Source organism: Talpa europaea (genome assembly GCF_964194135.1).
Source record: "Talpa europaea genome assembly, chromosome: 5".
In the NCBI taxonomy this organism is placed as follows: domain Eukaryota; kingdom Metazoa; phylum Chordata; class Mammalia; order Eulipotyphla; family Talpidae; genus Talpa; species Talpa europaea.
The window spans coordinates 92,480,072-92,507,075 of NC_140071.1; the positions used below are offsets into that span (position 1 = coordinate 92,480,072).

The 27,004-nt window shown below is 34.5% G+C and overlaps 1 protein-coding gene across 1 annotated transcript in view; it reads right to left on the reverse strand.

Annotated features, from left to right (window-relative positions):
- Positions 1 to 593: 593 nt before the first annotated feature.
- CDS1 (CDP-diacylglycerol synthase 1) overlaps positions 594 to 27,004 on the reverse strand; it is a gene marked incomplete at both ends in the record, with an annotated part of 60,699 nt that continues 34,288 nt past the window's right edge. Inside the window, 9 exons of the mRNA XM_084233186.1 lie at positions 594 to 723; positions 9,554 to 9,657; positions 11,648 to 11,767; positions 13,291 to 13,443; positions 15,240 to 15,308; positions 17,936 to 18,023; positions 19,561 to 19,643; positions 21,202 to 21,260; positions 26,094 to 26,233. Coding sequence (XP_084089312.1) covers positions 594 to 723; positions 9,554 to 9,657; positions 11,648 to 11,767; positions 13,291 to 13,443; positions 15,240 to 15,308; positions 17,936 to 18,023; positions 19,561 to 19,643; positions 21,202 to 21,260; positions 26,094 to 26,233 — 946 coding nt within the window. The remainder of the gene's footprint in view (positions 724 to 9,553; positions 9,658 to 11,647; positions 11,768 to 13,290; positions 13,444 to 15,239; positions 15,309 to 17,935; positions 18,024 to 19,560; positions 19,644 to 21,201; positions 21,261 to 26,093; positions 26,234 to 27,004) is intronic.

The following is a 27,004-nucleotide window of genomic DNA, read 5'->3' on the forward strand; positions in this document are numbered from 1 at the left end:
TTTACCCTAAAAATGGAATATTTTCTCCTGACAAATGATTACTTCTTTGAAAAGTAGAACAATCTTTTTTTTTTTTTTCTTTTTGGCTCCAACTCAGCCCTTCTGCAAATACTTCAGGCTAAAAGAGGAGGAAGTGCAGAAGAACTAACTTCCTATTGTGCCTTACATAAAACATTTTGCTAAAATTACAATAGCAGCTCCAAGTGCAAAAGTAAATATTTGTGCAAAGGGCACACTGCCAGGTGCAACCTTAAGACAACCTCAATTTACTCATTTTATAGTATTTGACTTTGTGAAACACAAGTCTTTTAAATTATGAAACCTAGCAAGTAAAGGGAAGGAAATCAACATCAGAAAATACACTTTGGAAAAAGTACAGGAGATTTTGCTGACAATTTGCTACTTATTTCATAACTTAGATCAAGTAAGTGTTTGTTAAATATTCACAGTAATTTCAGAGAAGAAACATTCATGTCTGTAAAACTTCAATCTATTGCATTTTCAACCATTTTTCTGTACAATTACAAATTTTCATCTGTCAGTGCTTTTCTGCAGAATTCCTTATTGCCAGTCCTTCCCATCTCTTGGTCCAGTTATACCTTCAAGGTAGGCTGTAGGATTCCTTTCTCAATGAGATGAGTCTTCAGGGTTTTATATATATTTAACTGCTGTTCTGGCTGAAGCACCAACAACTGTTGTAGCACTTTGCTGGGATTTGGACCCCTGACAACAAAACAGAAAAGACAAAGTTCATGCAACTTTAAGAGAGCTGAAGGAAGCAGGAACCTGCCGGTTAAAAGGAATCATGCATTTAAGTAGGGTGGCAGCGAGCTTTACAGAATTCACAGTCTTGATCAGTTCATGTCAAGGCCCAGGGTTAGTGTTAAAGGGACAAAAACCCCAGCAGGATTCTGTATCAAGGGATACACAGCCCAACTGTGGAAGGAAGGCACAAACACAAAACAGAGCAACAACAGAAGGCAGGTCTAAGTTCCACAGATTCTCACAAAGTAGGGAGTAATAACAAATCCTGAGATTGGAAAAGATACAAAAACTAACCTGTAAAGAAAGGAGTAAAATTGCCGGTAGATGAGGCTAAACCAAAACAGAGGTCATGAGAACAGAACTTAAATTTTGGCCCTCAAAGAAACTTCGGACAGTGGAAGATACTTTGTTGAAGCAATACCCCTGGGGAACTAGGACTGTTCAAGACAAAGGACACAAAAGTCATGAACCAAGCACTGAGGGGCCTGTCTGGAATTTACAAAAGGTGCCTGAGCCTTTGCTCAAAGAAAGTTTTAGGCAAACCCTAAAACAGTAGACAAAAGTGCTCTGGTTGCAAGAAGGGAAGAGAGGAGGTGAGCTCTGCCCTCCTTGGCATCAATGCGGAAGAAACAAGTCCAGGAGAACTGAAGGGGCAGTGATGCCAGGTACACACCATCCGCCCCTCCAAAACACATTTCCACAGCTGGGGAGGGGCTTCTCCTCAGGCCACTCCCTCTGGGCAAGCCCCCCAACATCCTGCTCCTGAGTTTGTCCTGCCCCCTTCAGTGGCACACTCCAGGTCAGAAACTTCCTGGAAAGGACGCCTACTCTGCCACCTTACCCAACGGGTGACTTGAAAATACCTTCTCCCACTGGATAGGCGGTCTTTTGTTTTGTTGATGATTTCCTCAAGGTACAGAAGCTATAGATCATCACATTAGCTCATTTTTGCCTTTAGTTGCCTTTGCTTTTGGAGTTAAGTCCAAAAAAATCATCTCATTGCCAAGATGAATATCAAGGAGTGTATTGCCTAAGTTTTCCTCTAGGGCTTTTAGATTTCAGGATTTAACATTCAAATCTTTGATACCTTTGTGTTAATCTGTGTGTGCGCTGTAAGGCTGTGGTCCACTTTCCTTCTTTTGCATGTGGCTGACCTGTTTTCTACCATTTATTGAAAAGTCTGTCATTTCTTGCCCTCATAAATAAATTGAATATATATGTGTGGGTTTACTTCTGGACTCTATTCCATTGATCTCTGTGCCTGTTTTGGTGGCAATAACATACTGTTTGATTCCTATAGCTCTGTAGTATTGTTTGAAATCAAGAAATGTGATGCCTCCAGCTCTGTACTTCTTTCCCAACATTGCTCTGGCTCTTTGGACATTTGCAGTTCCATACAAATTTTACTATTGCTTATTTTAAAATTCTAATGCTTTTGGTGTTTTGATAGGGATTGCACTGACTCTAGATTGCTTTGTGAGTGTGGATATTTTAACAATAATAATGCTTGCAATGATAAGCACAGATTCTCTTTTCTTTGTGTCTTCTTCAATTCCTATCAATGCCTTACAGTTTATAGTGCATAGGCCATTTACCTACCTAGTCAAATTTATTCCTAAGTATTTCATTCTTTTTGATGCTACAGTAAATGGGACTGTTTTCTTAATTTCTCTTTCTGCTACCTCATTGTTTGTGTATAGGAACACTACTCATTTTTGTATATTGATTTTATGTCCTGTAAATTTACTAAATTCATTTATCAGTTCTAACTGTTCCTTGGTGGTGTCCTTAGATTTTCCATGTCATCTATAAAGAGTGGCAGTTTTCCAACTTGGATCCTATTTATTTCTCTTACCTAATTAATTGCTCTGAGGACTTTCCAGTGTTATGCTGACTGAAGTGATGAGGGCAAGCACCTTTCCTGGTCTTAGAGATAAAAACTTTCAGCTTTTTTACAGTTGAGTATGAAGTTATTAGCTCTATATTCTTAAAATATGGCCTTTGAGATGTTGAGGCATGTTCCCTCTATACCCACTTTATTGAGCATTTTAAAGCATAAATGGATATTGAATTTTTCAAATTTAAGAGGGGTATTGAATTTTTCTGCATCTATTAAAATGATTGTATGATTTTTATCCTCCATTTTGTTGATGTGGATTATTATTTTACTGATTTGCATATGTTGAACCATTCTTGTATCCTTGGAATAAATCCTACTCAATCAAGGTGCAGGATCATTTTAATATACTATTGAATTCAGTTTAGGAATATTTTGTTGAGGATTTTTGCATTTATGCTCATCTGGGATATTGGCCTATAACTTTTTTTGTAATGTACTTCTCTGGTTTTAGTATTAGCGTAATGCCTTATAAAATCAATTTTGAAGTAGCTCTTGAGTATAATTATTAAATCTTTGAATATTTGGTAGACTTTCCCAGTGAAGTCATCTGGTTCAAGGTTTTTATTTTGGGTTTTTTTTTTTTTTTTTTTTTTTTTTACTACTGTTTCAATCTCTTTACTAGTCTTTTCAGACTATTCAGATTTTTTAGTCATTAGTCAGCCTCAGAAAATACATGCTTCTAAAGATTTATCCATTTTATTCTAGGTTGTCAAATTTTTTTGTTATATGGGTATTATTGATCTATTAGTCTGTAATGACCCTTTGTTTCTATGATAGCAGTTGTAACATTTTTGACTGAGTACACTATTTTTTGTGACTCTAAAAGGCTTATCAATTTTATTTTTGTCAAAGAACCAGCTGATAGTATCACTGACCATTTCTATTGTTTTTTAATATTTTTTTCCTACTCTGAAATTTATTATACCCTTCTTTTAATTCCCTCTGGGCTTTATTTATTCTTTTTCTAGTTCTTTCAGCTGTAAAGTTAGATTGTTTATTTGAGAAATTTTTTCATGTTTTCTGTATTGGTCTGTGCTCCCCTTTTAGAACCAATTTTGCTGCAGCCCATAGATTTTGGTAACTTATATTTCCATCATGTTACCAATACTTTCTTCTTTGATTTGGTCATATAGTCAATGTTTGTTTAGCATCTTGTTTTTTAATTTCCACATTTTTGTGATTTTTTCAATTTTTTACTCTTATTCACTTCTAGTTTCAACCATTGTGGTGGCAAAAGCTTGATATAATTTCAGTCTTTGTGAATTTATTGAAATTTGTTTTGTGGCTTAATGTGTTCTTTTCTGGAGAATGTTCCATGTGACCATCAGAAAGAATGTGTATTCTGCTGAATTTAGAGGGAATGTTCTGCATATATCTATTAAATCCATCTGTTATAACATGCTTAAGGCTAATGTTTCCTATTTGATTTTCTCTATGGATGATGTAGCCAATGATTCAAGTAGGATATTAAAGTCTTCTGCTCTTATGGTATTGCTGTAAATTTCCTTTAAGCCTGTATTTGCTTTATGTATTTTGGTGCTCCCATATAAGGTACATATATAAACAAATATATCTTGTTGGACACACCCCTTGATTGTTAAATAGTGTCCTTCTTTGTTTTTCTTTAACAGATATTGTTTTAAAGTCTATTTTGTCTCAGTATAGCTACACTAGCTTTCTTTTCATTTCCATTTTCGTGGAGTAGCTTTTTCCATCCCTTTACTTTCCTCAGCTAGGTGTCCTTATATCAGAAGTGGCTCTCTTTCAGCAGCTTATTGATTAGTTTATTACTATCCATTCAGCCATTCTGTACATTTGATTGGAGAATTTAGTACATTTATATTTAAAGTGATTATTGAGAGGAGTGTATTGCCATTTTGTTGTTTTCTTTATTTGTATTTCCTCTCTTGTTGGTTAATTTTTCTCTTGACCTCTTCCCTTGCAGTTTGGTAACTTCTATAGTATTGTTTAGATTCCTTTCACATTTTGTGATTCTACTATAAGGCTGTTTCTTCTGTGTTTCTCTTTTTACATTGTGGTTGTCATGAGTTTCACTTATAACATCTGATGTATACTGTTGTGTATTTTAAGTTCATAGCAACTTAATTTTAAGCTCACTCTAAAATTCTATATTTTTACTCCCTCCTCCTCCACATGATTTTATATTTTCCTGTCAGTTTTTTATATTTTTTTACTATATGTATCTCAATAAATTTTAGTTCTAATATTTCTATTTTTGTTTTTTAACCTTCATATTTGCTTTATAGAGTAATTAATAGATCCACTATCTTTACTATATATTTTTTCCAGTGAGAATTCTTCTATCATTTTGTTGTTATTGTTGTTACTAATTACTGTCATTTCTCTTTAGCTTACAGCTTTCCCTTTAATATTTGTTCTGAGGCCAATTTAGTGATGATGAGCTCTTAGTTTTTGTTTATCTGGATAACTTTTTCCTGCTGCTTTGAGTGATAACCATGGTAGAGTATTCAGAATTTTAAGTTTTTCCTTCCACACTTTGAATATATCATGCTACTTTCTTCTGGTCTGCAGGTTTGCCGATAATTGCTAATAGTCTTTTGTGGGTATGTGCAGGGGGAGGGCATTCCCTTGCATGTAAAATATTTTGCTCTTTTTTTCCCTTGTAATAGAAGTTTCTCCAGGTTCTATTTGCCTGGGAAAGCCTTTATTTCTTCCTCTTATTTGAGAGTTTTCCTGGATAAAGGATTTCTGATTGGTAGTTCCTTTTATCTTTGAGTATTTTGAATGTCATTCCACTATCTCCTGTCCTATAGAGTTTCTACTGAGAAGTCTGAAGATAACCTGATAGGAGTATCTTCTTATGTTAACTGCCTTTTTCCCTTAGCCACCTTTAACAACTGTTCTTTGTCTAGGACTATTGATAGATTCACTAACATGTGTAGGTGTTGTTCTCTTTGCATTGAGATAATCAGGTATTCTGTTCATGAACTTGTATATTCAATTCCTCTCCTAGCTCTGGGAAGTTTTCAGCTATTAATTCTTTGGTGTCTTCATCCATTCTTATCCAAACTTCAGTGAACATCTTTATGAACATTATTCTGAATTCTGTGTCAGGTTGTATATCTGTTTCATTGCATCTTTTGGGGAGGCTTTGTTTTGTCTTTTATTTGGAACACATTCCTGTGTTTCTTCATTTTGTTGATTTTCAGTGTTTATTTCTATGACTAAGCAAAAGAGATGGTTCTCCCAGTCTTGAAAGGCTAGCATTTTGTAGGGTTGAATCTTAACATTCAACTTTGTCCTGGTTATTGCCTGTTTCTCAAATTTTTATGAATGTTAAGGCAGCCTCATTTATTCTTGATAGGCCCCTGCTGTTGAGGGTGTACCAAGATCCGTGTTCCAAGGGGAAGGGATCTCTTTTAGCAACCAGTCTCAGGTTGACCGGAGGCCAGAATCTCAGGTATTAGTTTTTAAATTATGTCAATATGAACAGTTCTGTGGCACCACAGTTATAACCTCTGCTAGTCTCCAGACAAGTTAATACAAAGATGTCTCCTTAGGGACAGCAACAATAATGGTTCTAGATAAGTGTATGATTTCATTTCTGGAAGATACTAGTGAGCTGTAGTTAGAGTAAAGTGGGGACAAAGATATCGTCCCTCAGTCTACATTCCCTGAGACTGCTGTTGTTCCAGCAGTGCTGGTGGGGGATGAAGAGAAGCAGAGCACATGACAAGATATCTGTGTTTAATGAGTCTGGCATGGTGGGCCATGGCAAGTCTCATGGCCCCTCCAGCTGTGGCTCTAGTAAGGTATTGCAGAAGCACAAAAATGGTTCTTGCTGATACCTTCATCCCTAGAGAAACTTCTTATATATCCTTGCCCTCACACCATGCAGACACTTCAAAATTAACTAGTGAATCTCCTTTGTGATCTAGGTGCTTTTCTATGAACTTGCCCTTTAAGAGAACCCTTTGTTCCCCACCCCCTCTCAGGTATCCTTTCGGAAGCCCTGTTGGTTTTCAAATCTGGATGTTTGGGTGGGCTTGTACCTCCTCTGCAGGTTTCAAAGGTTGTCATACTGGATGTGAAGTATGAACTGCTCACTGCTTGGGAGGAAGCTCCATAACTGTGAAACCCTCCTAATTGTGGGTTTCTGCATTGGGGTTGGGGTGAGGAGTGCATGGGGGGAGGGTTCTAAGAGAGACTGTATCTTTGCCTCCTCTACCCATTTTGATGTGTTCTTTTTATCTTTGGATTACTGAGGAGCTGGTCAGCTTATTTTCAAATCCTTTTAATAGGGAACTGTTGCATATGTAGCTATATATTTAGAGTATCCACACGAAGAGATAAACCCAGGTTTTTCTACTGTGTCATCTTGAACTCTCCTGAATGTCTTTCCTTTAAAAAACTGAAGAGCTCAACTCTTCTGCCAAAAATCTATGGCCATCTGTCTCTTAGAGTGAAAGTCTACTCAAGTCAGGACAATACTTATTTTAGCTTGTTTTCAAAGGATTCAGCAACTTCGTAACATAAATTCAGAGTAGGGGCACACAGAGAAAAGGAACCTCTTCTAGCAAGTTCAGCTAAATGCAAAATTATGTCAATAAGTGCTCTTGGAAAAGAGTTGCCTCCTGGCACTATCATGGTATTTTTAATAGTATAAATATTTGCTTTCAAATGGTGGATACCAAGGCTCACAGTATGACTTCTCTCTAGAGAAGAAAACAGTAGATTCAAAATAAAGTGTTTATGCCCTAAAAACGGCTATTTTCTGATCAGTTGATTTTACCACTAATTACTAATGCTGAAGTACATCAGTAAACAAATCATATGTAAATGGAAATATTCCAATTAAAAAGGCAAATATTGAATAACAAAAAACAAAGCTATATGCTTGTGAGAGGGAAAAAAAGGAAATTTTAAATATGATAAAGCAATGCTAAAAATAAAAGGCTAGACAAAGAAATACCATACAAATACTAACCAAAAGAAAATTAATATAGCTTTTCTAAGATCCAAGAAAATAAATTTTAAGCAAGTAGTTAATAAAGATGGATATTATGTAATGAAACAAAAGGATTAATTTAACAGATATGACAGAACTGGATCAACTTCAAAATATATAAAGCAAACTGACAGAATTAAAAATAGGAATGATATGTATATTTACCATCATAATGGGAGATTTAGACAAAAGTTCTCTTTATAATAGATAGAACAGGTAGACAGAAAAAAACAAACCAAAAATTCAATACAGAGAACTTAGCTAAACTTCATGTAATTGATGTATGTTAAAATATCCATAAGCTTCAGAATGCACATTCATTACAGGTGCACATGGAACAAGTATCTGAAGAGACGATATACTGGGGCATAAGATAAATCTCAACAAATACTGAATACTGAAACAAGAAAGTATTTTTCTGGAAACATACTCTATTAATTAAGGCAATAATTAATAAAGGAAGAAGGATGAGAAAATGTCTGTTTGGAAACCTAACGATACACTTCTAAATATTCCATGTGTCAAAGAACAGATAATAGGGAAATCAACTTATCTGTGACTGAATAATAAAAATCTATAAAATGAAAATAAAGTGGTGCTTTAGAGGAAATTTACGTCTTATATGGATATAATAGACAAGGCTGACAGAAAGAAAAAGAAAAATACCGGATGGTCTCACTCACAGCAGGAATCTAGAAAACTTAAATAAGGGACCAGGAAAATGAATAATGATAAGAAAGTGAAAATCAAAATCAACAAAAAACTATGAACCAGAGACACTTTTTGGGGGGTGGGGGGTGAGAGGGGAGGGATTGGGGTCAGAAAAAAAAAATAGACAAGGCTGAAAATCAATAAGCTAAGCTGTTTTAAGAAGCTTAAAGGGCAAATTCAAACTAAAGATGAAGAAATGAAAGATGAGTGGGGCTCAATGAAATTGATGAAATATACAATAGCACATGGGTGAAAGAGAAAAAACATACAAAATAGAGGAAGTTTAACAAACTTGGATTTGATTCTTTGTAAATTATAATGAAACATATAAACTCCAATAGGAATATCCAAGAAAATAAGTTAATATAAAAGCTCTTACACTGCTAGAGGCATATATTTGAAATGCATATTTAGGGATGTATATATACATTTCACTCTAAACTTATGAGGAACATAGAAATTTTCTATGACTCTGGCACTAGCAGACCATGGAAAATAAAGTTAACATGTAATTGATAATGGTAGCTCTTCACACCACAAAGTGGCATCTTAAGGCAGATCCAAAACATTAAGATTGAATAACAGTAATAAACCACCTTATATAAAATAGTAACTAACATCCCTCCACTCACCTCACATCACCTCCCCAGCCCCTACACATACCTACTATCCCCTGGCCTGCTTTATTTTTCTGCATGGCACTTGTTACCACCTAAAAGTTGTATTAATTTGTTTATTGTCTTCTGCTCCTGCTCCCTCTGACGAATGTAAGCTCTATATCTAGAACATTCTCCAACACTTAGCAAGCACTGAAGCAATAATTAGTAGGCTGGATCAATTATTGTGTCCCCCTCCCCCCCTTTTAACTCTTAGTATTTACTGCAATATCCGTAGTCGAGATATTACAACTCCCGATGTGCCAAATCCAGTGCAATTGGCCATAACTGGATCTTTAACACAGCCCTGTTAAGTACCATGCACTATTGTTTTTTCAATTATTCAAATGTATGTAAAACAATTATAATTTAACCACAACATTCAGGATTCCATGTGACACAACTTCAGGGCTCTCCATTCCCCTTAATACATTTTCTTTTCAACGGTCATCTACAGTAACTCATTCAAGCTAATGCCTATGGGAATAAAAACTCAAATTATCTAATAAATCATTAAAAAAGTAAAAGTACCTTATAAAACTTGTGATGTACACATGAACAAATGTTGCCATCAAATACTGACAATCAAATCTGTCCATTATCCCACCATGTCCAGGAATGGTGTTTGCAAAATCCTTCAGAAACAAATATACATATTAGCAAAGTTTCTAGAAAAAAAAAGAAAAAGAAAACCTCCTACCTGTAAATGTCTCTGGCATCATGAACTCTAAGACAAATACTTTACTACTGTATTTTTCCCACTAAATACAAACATATTAGAACATGACCAACAGATCTAAAAATATATCCATGTTAGAATGATTCCTGAATTGAGCCTCAACATTCAAAAACATGAATTAAAATTAACTGAATCTAGCACCAAATTCTTTCAGTTAACAAAACTCCTAAATCCACCAGCTATTATTAATCTGATCTTGTGGTAGCCTACTTACTCTTCTATTTAATCAGAAACTATTTGGTGAGCTATTTTATTGTTGTTGACAGATGCACAACTGGTTCTCTTACTACTCCTAAAAGTCCTTACACTGAAATAAACATTTTACTACTATGATAAGAATTTCTTCTTTAAAATGTATGTGTAAAAAGAAGAGCACATGTTAGTCCCTTAAATGGCCAAATTGAAGGAATGGTTAGTAAGCCTCTGCAGATGGACTCCATGTAGACAGCTCCACATGTCTGAGCGTCTAGAAAATGGAAACTGATTTTGCGCTTCCAAGTTTACTCAGGCAGCCTAAAAACATCTAAAATGCAATAACAATTATGTTTTCATTTCAAAACAAAATGCCGAAAACAATCAACAAGAGATTTTAGACTGCAAGCCATTTAAGAAACACCATTCTAAAATATGACATTTCTCTGTTTATAACAAATATTGAACAACTCTTTAATGTTTGCCAACACACTTCCTTCTCTTCCCTGCTAGCCAAAGCCTAAGAGCCATGGTGACTAAATACCACTCTCCTGTGTGCAACTTTATAGGACACTCATCACACATGGTTGTGTGTGGCTCCCTGTGGACATATATTATCTCTCCTTGTAGGTGGTGAGTGTCTAGAGAACAGAAACAACACCCTCCACCTTGTTGTATACTATATCCCACCTAACAGAGTTTCCCTCCCATTTCAAGAGCTCACTGAGTTCATTAATTAGTTTTCCTGGCCTCTGGGGCCAGTGCAGTCCCATCTTCTATTCCACCTCAGCCACACTGTTTTGCTCCTCTTTACACAGGTTAAGCTCCTCCACTCCTCTGCACTCACTGGAACTCCCTTCCTTAGATTTCTCTGCAGGACTCATTTTCCTCCTTTTCTCAGATCCCTGCTCCCAATGTCACCTCCTCAGAAAAGCCTGCCTTGACCTTGCAGCCTTTAGCAATCACGCTGTAAGTGCTAGTGTTATGTTTAATCTTAACTTGGTGAAGCAATGTGAGGGATGCTGAGAAAACAGGGCAAATATATTTCATGTTATGAAACTCTAACTTAAAGCACAGGGAGAACTGTAAGTATCTGAGACAGGTGACAGGAAACTATGTCCCACAGATCAGATCCAGCCACTGCCTATTTTTGAAAATAGTTTCATTAAGGCCCAGCTACCCCCAATCTCTGACCAAGTCCCCTTAAGGACTTCCATACTACAAAGGCATAATTCACATTGAGTAACTGCAGTGTGATTAATAAATAGATGCCTTGTTCCTTATACAAAGAGTTTGCTGACTCTTATCTCGCTGAATGGACAGTTAAATATGCAAAGTTATCTTACATGTCCCTTTAGATGAGACTGTAGCAAGGAACTAAATTTTAGATAATTCATGGCTAGATTATTAAACACTCAGCAGACCAAGATTCTGTGTATGTTCCAACAATTAGTGGCACATGCCATTTCTACATGGCCCTTTAGAATTCATCAGTATGATATGATCAAACCTTACAGTAAGAAAGAATACACTCAAAATTAGCCAAGAGTTCAGTTCCATGAGGCTGAAACAAATAGGTATAAAGGTTTTTGCCTAAGGGCTTAATGTATGAAATCAACCAAACAAAATTCCAACTATATGATAATCTTGAATTACATCCTCTAATAACATGACAAAGTTTCAAAATATATCACCTTGATTTTGAAAGCTCTTTTGAATCCACTGGCAAAAAAGCCTCCAAAAGGACCAATCAACGATGCAAAAGTTGAAAGAGCAATGCTGTGTATCTGGAAAGGATACAAACTCACTGTTTCCTAAAGGAGAAAAAAAGGTGGAAAAGGGTTGGGGTTCACCACATGAAAACTACTTGAGCATGCCATCCACAGTAATAATAGTAATCTTACTTTATGACAAGTAGTAAGGCAGAGCATATACCATATTTTTGTTAATTTCACAAACTTTCAGGATCATGAGAAAAATATATCGTAAACTCTCATTATTATTCTCTACTTAGCCAACACTCCCCATTTCCTCTGTAAACACGCTGACAGCATCTAGCACACTAAAATCTTGAAGCTCATAAAGAAGTTTCTAAGTAACCTAGAAAATAGCCTAACAACTGAGTTGTAGACTTACCAAAACTTAATTGAGCTAATATCTGATTTTGTTTTTACCACTAGTACTTTGTTTTAGTAATTACATAAAGTACTTTTATTTTTATCTTATTTCACTTTAATTTTATATGAGTAAATGAAGGAAAAGTTGGTCTTTCTCTTAAAACTAAATGCTGTGGGACCACATGAAAGTATAAGTTGTTTTTAAAAAACTACCAAATGAGTACAAGACAATTATAAATGATTTAGGGAGGGAGATCATAAACATTGAGATTTCTGCAACTTATTTTGTAATTGATAGAAACTACAACAGTCTATAATGGATATGGCTTTAAACAGAAACTGCAGAAACTACAATAGTCTATAATGGATATGGCTTTAGAAAGATCACGGAGAAAGACTATCAATCTTTGGACCTACTCTCAAAGCAATGGCCTTGTCCGTAATCAAAGACTGGAAACCTCAAGAAGTATTTATAGCAGGTAATAGATGGTTTTGACATTGAAAAAATTCTTATAGTTCACGAATTTAACTCAAGGAGAGAAACAATTCACTACTTAACCTGCTTCTGAAAAATTATGGATTTTAGCAAAAAAAAAAAAGATACACATGTGTGCATATGTGCACGCACATATGCAAATTTTTGACTCCTCCATTTTAACCAATTAGCCACCAGTCTTGATACACAGATCAATAGGTTTCAAGTAGACAGATGTAAGTGAACAGTCATCTGGGGCAAACCTCACATTGCCTTTAAATGACAGAAATGTGCTTTTGGAAAGGAAACTGATTTTCAGAAGCAGCAGTTTTAATAGTAAACATTCCCTAAAAAATCAAGTAATCTTTGAACTGGTGAATTTAATTGGTTTTAAATTGAGTAAATAATCCCAATTACATGTGAAACTCACTTTAACCCATTCCATTTCTAGAAACTAAAGGAATATTGAAAGATGTTTTCAAAACAAATACAAGATAAATTAACAACAGTGTTCAAACCATTAGGAGGTAAATCCCTAATAGACAACTTGATGGCAGCAGTTATATTCATTGTATGTTCAAGAAGAGGAATCACTGGAGGATCAAATATATTATTGATGTTAAGCTGACAGTGCTTAACACCTCTATATTGTAAAGTTAAAAATTCAGCAAAAATAAATTTCTTAAAAAATCTTAACTCTACTTTTAAATGAAAATCTAAAGGACCCAAATCATATTTATCTTACCCATCTCAACACTGCCTTTAGAAAAGGAGGAAGTGAATAGTTCTGAAGCTGGAAAAGCTCTGAGGGTTCACATTCCGTAACGAAGGAGTTGACATCACTTCGGTATTCCACTGGGCAGACAAAGTACTGGTATTTGGATAGCAGGTAAGCAGCCTGAATAACAAAGCAAGAGTTCATGAAACACTGAATGGAAGTGTGTGTATATGTGTGTGTGTTACATGTCAGAAAGACCAGAGATAGAATATCAAAATTTCTTTGCATTTACTTTCTGTTATGTATATTTGAAGTTATACCGACCCAGTAAAAAACTTGGAAGAGTGATTGCAAAATCAAAGGGGCTTTTTAAATCTTTTGCATCAACACAATCTATAAAGGGTAAAGAGACAAGAAGCTGATTTGAACATTTAGAGAAGCAGTATATCAAGGTTTTACTTTTTTTAAAATATACATAATATTAGCAGAAACTAACAATTATAAATGTATGGGAGATTATAGGGCTAAGGTTCTTTGGATAAAGATTATGTTAATTTCACCAATTAATAAATAACCAGTGATTAAAAATTATTCTGAAAATAGTACAGGTGAAAAATACCAATTGTTCTTAACCAACCCAGGAAACTTTGACTAAATTATCTTGCCTAACCACATTACATTATTGCAGTTTTTTTTAACTGGTTGTCCAGAGTCATGGATTCATAAAACAAATATTATTATACATTTAAATTGCAAGAGTACAGTTTATTCTCTTTCTTTTCCAATGCAGCCATCCCATCTATTATTTACTCAAAAACTTAACAGAAGTGCAATTATGACACCAGGAATAGGCATAAACTGATTTTGCTTCCAGTTTCCTCAAAATCATTTATTAGAAAAGATAATTTCCTTCACTATTATTTCATCTTGCATTTCATTCTTACAAGATAGCTCTTTATTTTCTTCCAATGATATGGTTACTTTTGTAATTCCAAATTAGTCTTTAACAATACCAAACTCTTGCAGTATTATTAACTTAATAATAATGTTACCCATGCTTTGTAATATACAAACACTGGACAGAACCAGATCTCTTTTACTATTTTACTTACTGTTATCTCATCAATATTCTACCACATGAACAGTGGAATAATTTTATCAACTTCTGCTCAAATTTTCTTGAGAATGAACTAAACTTATATATCAAAGAGAGGAATTATGGTGGCTTTTCCATTTGGGAGCATGGCATGTTTCCCATTTATTTTACATTTTCTCCTTCTCAAAGCTTCACATTGCTACTAGTTATTCTGTATTTGGGTATATGAAATATTCCAGAACTGTCAGGGACTAGACTTAAGAAGTGTAATTTCCTAACATTAATTATATTGTATATTTAGCTTATATATAGTCATCTTATTGTAACTTTCTTAATTCTCATGAGACATTTTTTAATAAAAACCTGGATTCCATAGCTATAAGCTAATTTTTAAAGCACTGACAATATCTATTATTTACTTTTAAATGAACATCAATTATTTTTAACCAATTTTCCATGCAAGCTGGGGTCACAGCAGTAGGACCCACCAAGCCAAGTAGCTGATGTGTGTGGAGGCACAGCTCCTTAACATCGCTCAAATACCACCCATCCAAGTGCCTCTGACCACCACAAGGCTGTTAGAAACTTCGTAAACATAACTGCATGGAAGTGGGGCTCAAGCCTAGCTCACATGAGGATCACCTGGAGGAGTGACTGGAACCTGGAACTGTCTGGGAGAGGCTGGTTTTACCTACACCTGCCAAGTGATTCAGATCTGAGGCCAGCAAGAGAGCTACTAGAGTACAGAATAGGTTCTGTTTGGTGAGTTTCAGTAATTGAATTATTAGCATTTTGTGGTTTCTTTTAGCTTTACAATAGACTAATAAACTTGCTACCATTTTTCAAAATGTAAGTAAAATAAATTCCCAGTAAAACTCACAATGAATCCAAACACGACTGTGGAAAAGAAACCACCGATGAATCCTTCCCACGTCTTTTTAGGAGACAACTAAAAAAAGGCCAAATAAAAATTTTAAGGTTACTGCATTAACAAAATACACATATATACAAATTTTGTTCAAATTCCCACAATACCTTTTACTTTTCTGCTCACTTTTTCTCACTAGAATGGCTTTGCACCCCCTTTCCTTCATTCTATGATCCCGATTTATCTGGGCTTTTATTTCTAGTAACATCTAACTCATATTAGGTCCTCCAACATTTGCTATACTGTGAATATCTGTTTCTGTATACAGCCTCAATGATTTGTATTTTTTTTTAAACTCTATACTGAAATAATCATCCTATGAATTTTATGCTTATATAAATTCCCTTCATAGTGTAGTTCTTGAAATAAGGAGACATATTCAAGTACACATGTTCTGTGCTGACCTATTACTAACCAAAAATAGACGGAGTGTAACAAAACATGAATACTGCAGCTTACCAGTTTCACATGCTCCCCTAAAGTCACACAACTACAGACCTCTTTCTGAAATGATAAAATACCCCTCAGGCCCAGACACCAACTTTGCTCCACTTACATATCCAGCATTCTCTGCTGGGTCATAGTCTATGCCTATCTCCTTAAGAAAGGCACATGCTGTGCTTCTAAGAATAGATACCATTTGTCAGAGTCAGGCTACTGCTTTTCAGACAATGGCGGATTCAGGAAGACAAATTTGAAGGAAAGTCTGGAATTTGGTAAAGCAGGGGCAGAAGGAAAAGACTGAGAGGGTGCTGCAGAACATAAAGATGGGTCTATGGGAATCTATTATCAGGAGATCACTGATGATCCCCGTGATGGTCCTTTTGGTGGAACAATGGAGAATAAAACAATGTAAGTATCAGAGTTAAGGTGGACAGAACTGGGTGGACAAAGATAGATGAGTTCTTTCTTTATAGAACTCTTGTCCTGATGTTCAAAGAGCCCCAAACTCAACATGTGGGCAGAAATGGTTTCCTGACAATCTGATCACAATTCCGCCATTAAGGAGGGCCTTCTGTGTACCTTCTCCTGGGATAATTCACTATTGCCAAGAAATAGGAGTTGGGCCTCCCTGGTGGCGCAGGTAGTTGAGTGCCACACTGTGAAGCTGTCCGCAGCCTCTGCAGCGCGAGTTTGATCCTGGCCGGCAGGGGAGAAACCCACATGGTGCAGCAGATCTCTCCTGTCTCGCCCACTACTCCCCTCAGCAGTGTATTTTGTCAGTCTGCCCGTTCTGTTCCCCACTCTGTCTCTGGTGAATCCTCTCACCCTCCCACACCTCTGGCCTGTACCCTGGTTCTTGTATAAATAAATAAATCTTTAAAATAAAAATAAATAGAAGAACTATATAAACAAAATTCAACTTAAAAAAAAAGTAGGAATTGACTCAAATTAAGGGTACCTGCTGATTATTTTAAAAATAGCTTATCAAATTAAATGGGAACCAGATCCTATTTGTGTAGGAGTTAATTTGCTTATTTACATCTGGGTAATATTATACTACTAACCCATATTCAAATTCAGACAATGAGAGTCTTCTGAAGTTGTAATGGCCTCACCTAAGACAGCTAAACAAAAACTTCTCAGCATAGAACAGATTTAATCATTTGCTTTTGTAATGAAGCAGCTTTAGAAACTTTAAAGCATACACAGCTTGCCGGCAAGTACCCTTAGAGTTGAGCCTGATTCTGTGTACTGGACTCCTATGTGGGACAGATTTAGGGAAGGTTTTTTGAAGGACAGACTGTTCAGACATCTCACCCTGAACAACAGAAGGTTTTATATCTGAATTCTGAAGAGCCTTTGTCTCTTTGAAACTGCCTTCACAAAATAACATCAAAATAGCCCATTAATATATCTATGGGATTATTAAAGACTTTACTCAATATATGAAACTGAGTGAGTCTTTATCTAAAGTCCCAATATGAAACGTGTTTTTTTTTAAAGAAATCAATTTGAGAAAAAGGTTTGTTTTACCATAAGTTGGTTTGTTTCATTCTGTCTCCAAATGAGAATGGTATAACTTAATTCATTTCCATTTTTGTCTCCACCGACTGAAAACCAAATCTAGGGCAAAACATTCTGCTCGTGTGTTTTTTTCTTTCTCTTATCTTTCATTATAACTTTTCATTATAACTTGCATTGTCAATGTTTTATTCTTTGGATGTCAAAAATTTTTAGTGAGTTTGGATGTACAAGTCTTACCAATGGACATGAATGTGTAGAGATATGGCAATGCACACTTTCAAAAAGTTTGGTAGATGAATGGATCAACAAAGAGATGGCTTGAAGGGAGAGCAGAACCAAAGAAAAGTTTTGTTTATAGGGTTTTTCAATGGGATAAAGAATGACATAAAAGCTAAGGGAAATTAAATAACAGAAAGATGAAAAGCTTTCATGGGAGAGAGGTTACTGGTAGAGTCAAATCCCTACTAAGGAGTCAGAGGAGCATCTGATGAAGAACCCAGATGGAATTTTGGGATGTATGCCCTTCTACCACTACACTGCAGTTGCTATGCACAGCTAGGGAAAATCAAAGTGCCTTGGAAACCAAACAATGTATAAAGGTACAAAATTGTTGGAAATTTGCTCCAGTGGCTAATCTTAAATGTTATGACAGTAGCTTACTTGTGATATTTTGCTATTACCTTAATTAGTGGAGTTCTCCCAAAAAAAAATCCAAAAAGGTAAGCAGTTATGTCATTGCAGATAACACTTGATATTGGGACAAGGAACCTTAAAAAAAAAAAAAGGTCAGCAGAATAAAGTCCATGTGATTAAATGACAAATATTCATATGATTATGACACACTATCAATGTAATAACCATTTGGATTAATCACAGTCTGGTCTAGAAAATAACACTTGATAAAACATTTGTAGAGACAACAAATATCAGCCACATTTGCCCAATGAATAAATAAACAGCAAAATCTATATGTAAACTAAAGTACTGCTAAGTAAAAATTAAATAATAATAAATTTCAGTTTTGTTAGGAATAAGAGTTCCTAATAAATGAAAGATTTTAAAATTTAAATTCTCTTAAATAGGACCCTTTTTAAAAGCAGCTTTTCAAAATAGAATGTTATTTGTTTAGACAGTATAATTGATAAATTTATAGCAAGAGCTTAATACAAATTCCCTCAGGAAAATTGTCAATTTTAATTTTTATATCTTAACCTATAGTTGCATTAAAACACTAGTAATTGTAGAATCCTTCTTCTTTCAGTAGGTGTCCCTTATCAATTAAAAGTTTGTATGTGGAAGACAGTATCAAAATGATTGCAATTATTCACACACACACACACACACACAGCTGGTAAGAGGATATATTTATCTTGACAAAACCCATCAACTTTAAACGACTTCAGCGAATGGATTTTAAAAGAAAGTAGGGAAAACATAAGATCAGATTTTTAAAATCTTAGTTTTTTTCTCCATTGTACTTTTTAACTAACAGTATTTTTTTTAATTTTAGGCTAAAATTTTAACTAATACAAATATTTTCTTAGCCTACAAGTTACTACTGCGTAGCAACTAATTCTGTACATCAGAAATCTGGTAATTACTCCTAGATAAAGGCAGTGTAGAACAGAACCTACCCATCCTTCACCTAGAGAAGTACACTGTCAGTACCTGTCTGCTGGCAAGCAAACTTCATGTTCTTTTTGCATTTCATGGAAGTAATACTTTTTAAAGTCAATGATTTATAATAAGTCACATTAAGGTGTAGTAACAATTAATTGTGGCTTTCATAACTTTCTGCATTTTATTTGGAACCTTAACAAGAAAGTTTCCAGCTATTAATAAAGTATTTGTATGTAGTTATCAAACAGTAAGCAAAACTGAGTATTTTAATGGAATGAGAGCAACGACAAATAGTACGTTTTAGTAGATATATTTAAGACACGGTCCAATGTAAAAGAGCTTTAAGTGCTATGTACAGGGCCTCCCTGGTGGCACAAGTGGTTAAGACGCAACCTAGGAAGCTAACACCAGCCACTGCAAGCACAAGTTTTGATCCCCAGCCAGGGAGCAACCCACATGGTGCAGCAGACCTCTCCTAACTCGCCTGCTGCTCCTCTCAGCTGTGTATTTCAGTTGATCTACCTGTTCTGTTCCCCACTCTGTCTCTGGTGAATCCTCTCAGCCCCCTGCATCTCTGGCCTGTACCCCAGCTCTTGTATGCATAAAAATAAAATAAATCTTAAAAAAAAGTGCTATGTACACATAAATATAATAAATATAAAGCAGCACAGTATCATCCCCTTACCATATCATGCCTTCAAACAGATTTTGGATGACAAGATGTGACTGAGTAACTGTTATCAGTAAAGTGACATGGGTCCATGCGAACTGTTAATAGCCCAACAACACAACAATTAGTGAACACGACTGATCAGTGTAGCCCAGGAAGGAACAGCAATGTTGAAACAAATTTCTAGAATGACTTTTGTTCAAAGCTTGAAACACAGGTAGTTAAATGTCATTAGTAAAATTATATTTATTTTGGTGCCCACTGGAACCTTAAAACCAGGAAAAAAATTAATGAACTGATCATAATTTACACACAAATGGTATATTAATAACACTGAGTTAGACTACTAACTTAAAAAAACAAAAACCTTGAGTCATTAGATTAAAATCATAATGAGAAATTTTGGGTATTATTGTGGCATTTACAAAACCATTTTATGCTGGCTGCATCCTGCAGTTATTAAAAATACTAAAAAGATTTATTTCAAAAATTTCAAAAGATCAAATAAGCAGGGATCAATTGCTCTGAAACTCTATCCTTTCAAACTTGAAAGTTGATCTTCACAGCTCTGTTCAATAACAGTATTCAATTTCTCATTTTCAAAGGCCTGTTTCATCAATTTCACCTAGCCTGAGAGAAAACTACTTTGGTGATTTTTAGCATCATCAGTATGAATAGAATATAAATAAGAAAAGCTAACATTTCCATGTATTAAGTTTCATAAATTGTATTTTATAAAATGACTTCAAAATTCTTAGTATTTTGATTTCTTCATAATAAACTTATTTCCCATCTTGGCAAGCAATTTATTATATTGGTACTTTAATTTAATCTGCTTAAAAGATCTAATTTCTTTTACCTCCTGCTTCAAAATGCATAAATGACTATTTTCCCAATAGGGACCATCTATATTTTCATAGGAAATTCTAATATTTTAAATTTGTCTGGATGGTTCTAGATTTTCACTTAGAATTTTATACTTTCCTCTGAGATCCTCAGAAATTAGAAACATTAAGAAATACTACCATTTCCCAGCAATAATGTGCTGCAGGTTGTCTTAATGAAGTAAAGCAAAGTAGAAAGAATAGGAAATATATCCTAATCTAAACTAAGATGTAAACAGTCATTGTATTTTATAGTCTCATAATTAGTAACATTTGCAAGAAAAAGTGAATTCATTACGTACAGAGATAAATTTCATAAGATGCTAAAAACTGTTCAAGGATATGCAGAATAAAATATTAAAGGCCAAAAAGAATTATGCAAGTCTATGACTAACCATAGCTAAATAAAAAAAATAAGTGTTCTGCTTCCTTTATCCTCAGGCTAAGCACAAGTAAACAGCTACTTTCCATAGAAGTACATGGTAGATGTTTCTCAGACCTACTAACTATCCAATATACCATGGAAATTCTAAAAGCTTCTGCAATTAATTGAAATATTGAAATAATAAGTTTTTAGGAAACTGAAAACATTTAAAATTTCTGAATTGTGAAATAACTTTTGTATTTGATAGTTATCCAAATTTGAAATACCCCTCACATTTAGGTAAGACATCGAATAGCAGATAATATTATATCTTCTCACTATAGAAAAAAACTAAAGGTAAGATCTTTAACTATAGATAGTGACTACAGAATACTGGTTAATACACACCATATAAAACTGCAGACGATAATGTTTCTTCACCAAGCTCAGCACAAACATGCAGAAACCTGTTCAAGAACAAAAACATATGCTTGTTATGCAATTTGGTGCAAAGTGTGAGATTCACTGAGTACAAATAAAATCAATCTTTTATACCATAACTATACCATTTATTAACTTATTAAATATTAAGCATTTTAAGCGAAAGTTTCTTGAAGGAAATAATCTTGTTTTCTCCAAAATGTCCCAATATATTCCATGGCATAATTTCAGTAAGTTTCCCCCTGCATTAAATGAATTAGTCTCTTATAAATATTGATACAAGGATGTGGAAAAACATCTTGAATTTCGGTTGAATAAGATTTGTTGTATTGATTGATCAAAAAATACAAAATACACAAAATACAAAAGTTAATAATTATTATGGCAGCTACTATCTATTGAACACTTATTATGTCCCAGTTGCTGGTCTAGATATTTTAGAAGTATTAACTATTTAATGGCTCCAACAACCTTATGATAGGTTGTACAGATTAAGAAAATATATATGAGACTTATTTTAATGGCAATTAAAGAGCTAGGAGTAGTTAAGCCTCCAATCTTACTGACCCTCCAGTGTCATGTAGTTCTATAAACCATTTGAGCAAGATGTGGTTTGTGACTTGAAATTTCTCAGAAGTATAATTATAATAAAATATGTTTATTATATAATGTTTACAAACAGCATTTTGTTTTCTATCCTACAAATTTATTAAACAATGAAATGCTCCTAAATAAAAATTGTTAAGTGAAATATAGTGAGACAGCATGGGGAACAGGACTAGATCTACTGGAATACACTGCTGAGGGGAGCCGCGGGAGAGACAGGAGAGGTCTACTGCACCGTGTGGGTCAGCTCCCTGGCTGGGGATCAAACTCAGGCCCTGGTGGTGATAGCACTGAGACTTAACCCCTATGCTACCATGGAGGCCCCTTATATTGTTTGAATGTGTAAAAAACATACTCTATTTAGTAACTTTGTACATTTGGGGAGGGAGTGGGGGGCACGGCAAATTATTACGCATTAATTTTAGCTATAATTTTAAATATATATCTCCACTAATTTTGCTGAATTCAGAACATTATTGTTCAAGTCACACCTTAAGGGTTTTTAAAGAGAGATCAAAATAGTTATATATATACAAATACAAGGAAAAATCCCTCCCACTAAACATAATATGCATTTCTCTGTCTGAAGAGATATTAAGGGTGATGACATGTAGGGTTAAACATTTTAAACTCATTAGGCGACATACACTAGCATGGCTGCTTGGCTTCTAAACAGCCCCAAACCCAAATCACCAAGATCTTTTAAAAATATATTAGGCCCTAGAGAAAATGTTCATCATTTTTAGTCTCACAGATATTTACTTTGTCAGTCAAATTCATTTTGAAACAAAATTTTCTAAATATAAGAATGACTTCCGGGTCCTACTCAGCAAGCAAGCCATTTTGTATGCTATTAAACATGTCATTTAATATCATGACTTTTTTATTTTAATTTAATTTTATTTTATTTTATATAATTCTTACATCATTTTTCATTTTTGCACAATGTATGCATTTTCATTTTGGTTATAATCCCCATAAAATTCCACCCCCTTATTTGACCCTAATCCCTTCTCTCCTCTCCCTCCCCCTCAACCCCCCCACCATAGTGTGCCTCTGGTTTATAGTTACTTGTTGATTTTGATTTTTTCTTTATTATAATTAGTCTTTTTCCTGGTCCCTTATTTAGGTTTTTCTAAATTCCTGCTATGAGTGAAACCATCTGGTATTTTTCTTTTTCTTTCTGGCTTATTTTGCTGAACATGATCCTGTCCAGCTCCATCCATGTTGCTGCAAATTGCATGTAATCTCATGACTCTTGATGAGGGAGTCAGAGCTAGAGATCCCCATATTTATTTTAATTAAATTGAAAATTAATGGACTAACTTGGGCGCTCTCTGCTTTTTTTTTTTTTTTTTGCTGTTACATGGCATATGCAAATATGTTTATAGGCAATTATAATATATATTGTTCTTTATATATAAAAAAAGAGAAAATACATATCTCTCTGCTTTTTAAATCTGCTAACATCTATACTTTAAAAGTCTTTTGATGACTACAGAACTAAAATTGTGACAGGACCTGTGGGATATTTAACAAAGAATTCCAAAGACTTTGACAGCAGAGTTTGATAGAAAAGCACAAATATCTCAACCTAGTATAATCTGTACTTCCAACTCCTCCATTTGATAGGCAAAGCTCTTGAAGGTCGCTGACAAGTTCAGGAGTCACAAGCAGAGGCTCAAAACTGAACAAAACACTGATCCTAAGCAGCACCATGTAAAAGTGCTCTCAGTCTTTATTATTCATTCATCTAACAAATATGTATGAAAACCAAATGCCAGATCATGTATAAGAAACTGATTACCAAACAAATAAAAGACACAAAGTGCTGGCTAATGGTCTATTAGGACCACGTTTAGGTCATACATAAAATAACAGCTAGAGAACACTATGTGTGATTTATATTGGAAGTTTTATTATTTAACCCATTCATTCCTATTTTATAAGGTTACATTTCAAAAATATTTTTGTAAGACTATAATGACAATATTCTGGTGTGATTATAATTTTACCACTGTTAGAATGTGGGCAAAGTACATGAGGGATTTCTTATAACTGCATGTAAGTAAACAATTATCTCAATAAAAAAAATTTTTATTTTTCCATTTATAATACTTTTGGTGTTAAATACAAATCTAAATGTCTCAGGTCCTCACTTTATTTACTATGAATTGCAGCATTAATTTCCTATCTAGTCTCCCAAGTTATTCATTTAATTACAAATCTGGTTGTATTATCTCCTAGCTTGAAATCCTCCCATGTTTTCCCAGGTATAAGTCCAAACCCTTTCATTATGTACAAAGCTTCTCAAGACACAGCTTGCCAAACGTTAAAGACTGTCACAGGCCCAGAACATGCAATCCCTGAGCAGCTGTTTTCTCTGCCTGAATGCCCTTTCCACTATCCACAGGCCAGTGCCTGCTTGTTCTTTACATTTCGTGATTCCTGTCATCTCTTCTCAAGCGCCTTCTGCAGCCTTCCCATGCTCTAGCACAGCTAGGGGCCTCCTTCCCTTTCTTTATACTTTTAGAGATCTTCTGGCATATTTCAGAAGTCAACTAGGGCACAAAAGTCTCACCAGTTTCATTGTGCCATAAAGCAAACTATAGACCTTATTTATACTTTGTATTTTCAACATTATTCATGGTGCTGAGATTTGGAAAACACTCAAATTTTTATTTGAAGGAAAAACACTAATAACTATCCCTGAATTTCTGTGATTCTATGAGCTTGAAATAGCAAGCAGTGAGCCATTTTTATAGCAAAAATCAGTAAGAAAAGGAATAATGATTTTATTTTATTAAAGAATCATAAAGTTTAGTATAGGAAACAGTTACTAAAAAGGGTGGGTTGGAAGGTATCATGTGAACTGAGGAGATACTATATTCTTCTCACCTGTGACAGTAAAGAATCCACCCCAGAATCTACCTTACATTTAGCAAAATAAATCAAATTTTTGGCTTAAAAAGTGGGAGAAACTATTCATGATCTCTATAATCACAATTCTTCTAAACTAATTAGCATTGAAAACAGAATGACTTAAAATGAATTACCTCTGCAAAAGAAGAGAAGTGCTTTTCAGTATCTTTTTCCAAGAATGTACTTTCTTTAGGTATATAAGTAATATATTTTTTTAAATGAATACACTCAAAACTGAACAAAAATACTGAATGTAAAAGAGGGAACTTGTTAGAAAATGTAGCATCCCATTCCCACTGCCTGCAAAAATGTTTCTCTAAAAACTATTATCATTTCAGATTGTGTTTCACTTTCTGGTGTTCTATAATCAAAAACGATCTGAAGATCAGGATATGAAGGTGCCTGACTAAAGTAAAAACACCATGAAGAACAACATTATAATTACTGGATAAAATTCTCTATATACTTCATGTATTTTCAGTTTAATGAGAAAGAGAAAGGAGTCTGTTATATACTTATATTGTATTCAGTTCCAAAATTGTACTAAAGGAGAACTAATTTACAGAGAAACTCCTAAGAGCTAAAACAACAAGGATTAAAAGTTAAAGTGAAAACTCGAAAATTTCATTTCCTCTTTTAAGATTGAAATGATAATAGTCAAATATTTAAATAGTGCCAGATACTACTCAAAGTGCTTTACAAAGAAGTTGAGACACAGAGAAATTAATTACATTCCCCAAATATTTATTCAGCTAGTAAGTGGTAGAGCCAGGATTCACATCAGCAATCAGACTTTTAAAAAAGCACATCTAAATCAATGTCTGAGATTTTTTTAATAATTGGTAAAATTTTATGGAAAATAAATCTGTTAATTTGAACTTTATCTGAAGTATCAAATTCTTAGTCTAAGATCATAAAAATGTGTGGCATGGCATAATATAAACAAATATATATACTCATATATATTATAAATATACAATAAACATGTCAGGAAAACTAAGTACCCTCATCAATTTTATGAGTCTATTTTCTAGGGACAAAGCAATATACATGTGAAATTTTCTTTGTAAATTATATTTAAGTTTTTTACTATAATTTGCAAAGAAAATAGTCAAATATATGGGGCTTCTATTAAGTAAATAATTTTTTAACCACCAGCAGAGAATAACTGCTCTTTAAGATGAGAGAGAGATATTTATGCATGGGACACAACTGAAAAGAGAAGTTGGGTTAAAATGTAACAAAGAATGTTGTGAATTTATATGACATAAATAAAAATGTACATAGAAAATATATAGCTACATAGCAACAGGATAGTGTCCTTAACTTACCTGCCAGATAGAGGGCAAATGATATAAATCTGTGATAGCGAATGAGGAACTGAAGTTGCTCTTCTCTTTGAACAAATGTAGCAAAATAATCAGCTACTGTCTCTCCATAGAAAAAGTAATTAACACACAGTAGAAAGTACCTGTAATTTAAAAACAATTAGCCTTTTTATATTTAAAGCTTTCTTCTCAACTTAAAACCATTCACTACATTCGATGATGACACAAAGATCAAAACCAAAGTCAGAAATCCAATTTAGAATGCAACTTACCATAATACTACATTGCTGTTTTAAATTTAATTTCAAACTCATCAGTCAACCAGAAAATGACTGCTTATAATTTATCTTTAATTAGCTTAAAATCTACTGGAGATAATTAGGAAGCAATGTAGAAAATACTATACATCAATAATCCTTCCCTCCAACTCTCCCTCTCTCCATCCTTCTCTCTCTTACCCACACATATACCCCCCCACCCATGCCACACACACATAGGTATTTATTAAATTTACATTGAAAACTCCCGATGACTACAGCTCTATTACTTTTAAGAATAGAGGTCCTAAGCCAAATTCCCACTTGTCCTAAGGAAGATCAACAGAGAGCGAAGGAAGAGGTAATTCAACCTCTTTCCTCACCATCCACACTTAATAGCATCTTTCTCTCTCCTCTCAATGCTCCAGTGATTCCTAAGGGTGCAGGCAGGAAGCAGCAGAAGACAAAAATCTCCAGGAGGAAATTTTTAAAACTGTTTAAATTACCTGTCTTTCCTCTGTCTGATACACCTTTCCCCCAGGGAGAGGTTGAACCCATGGCATTTGCCGTTGGCAGCTTGTGTGAACCAGAAAAAAGGGCTGAGAAACACTGCCTTACAGTCCCTCTGTGCCTCAACCTTTGAGACTGGTCCTAGGT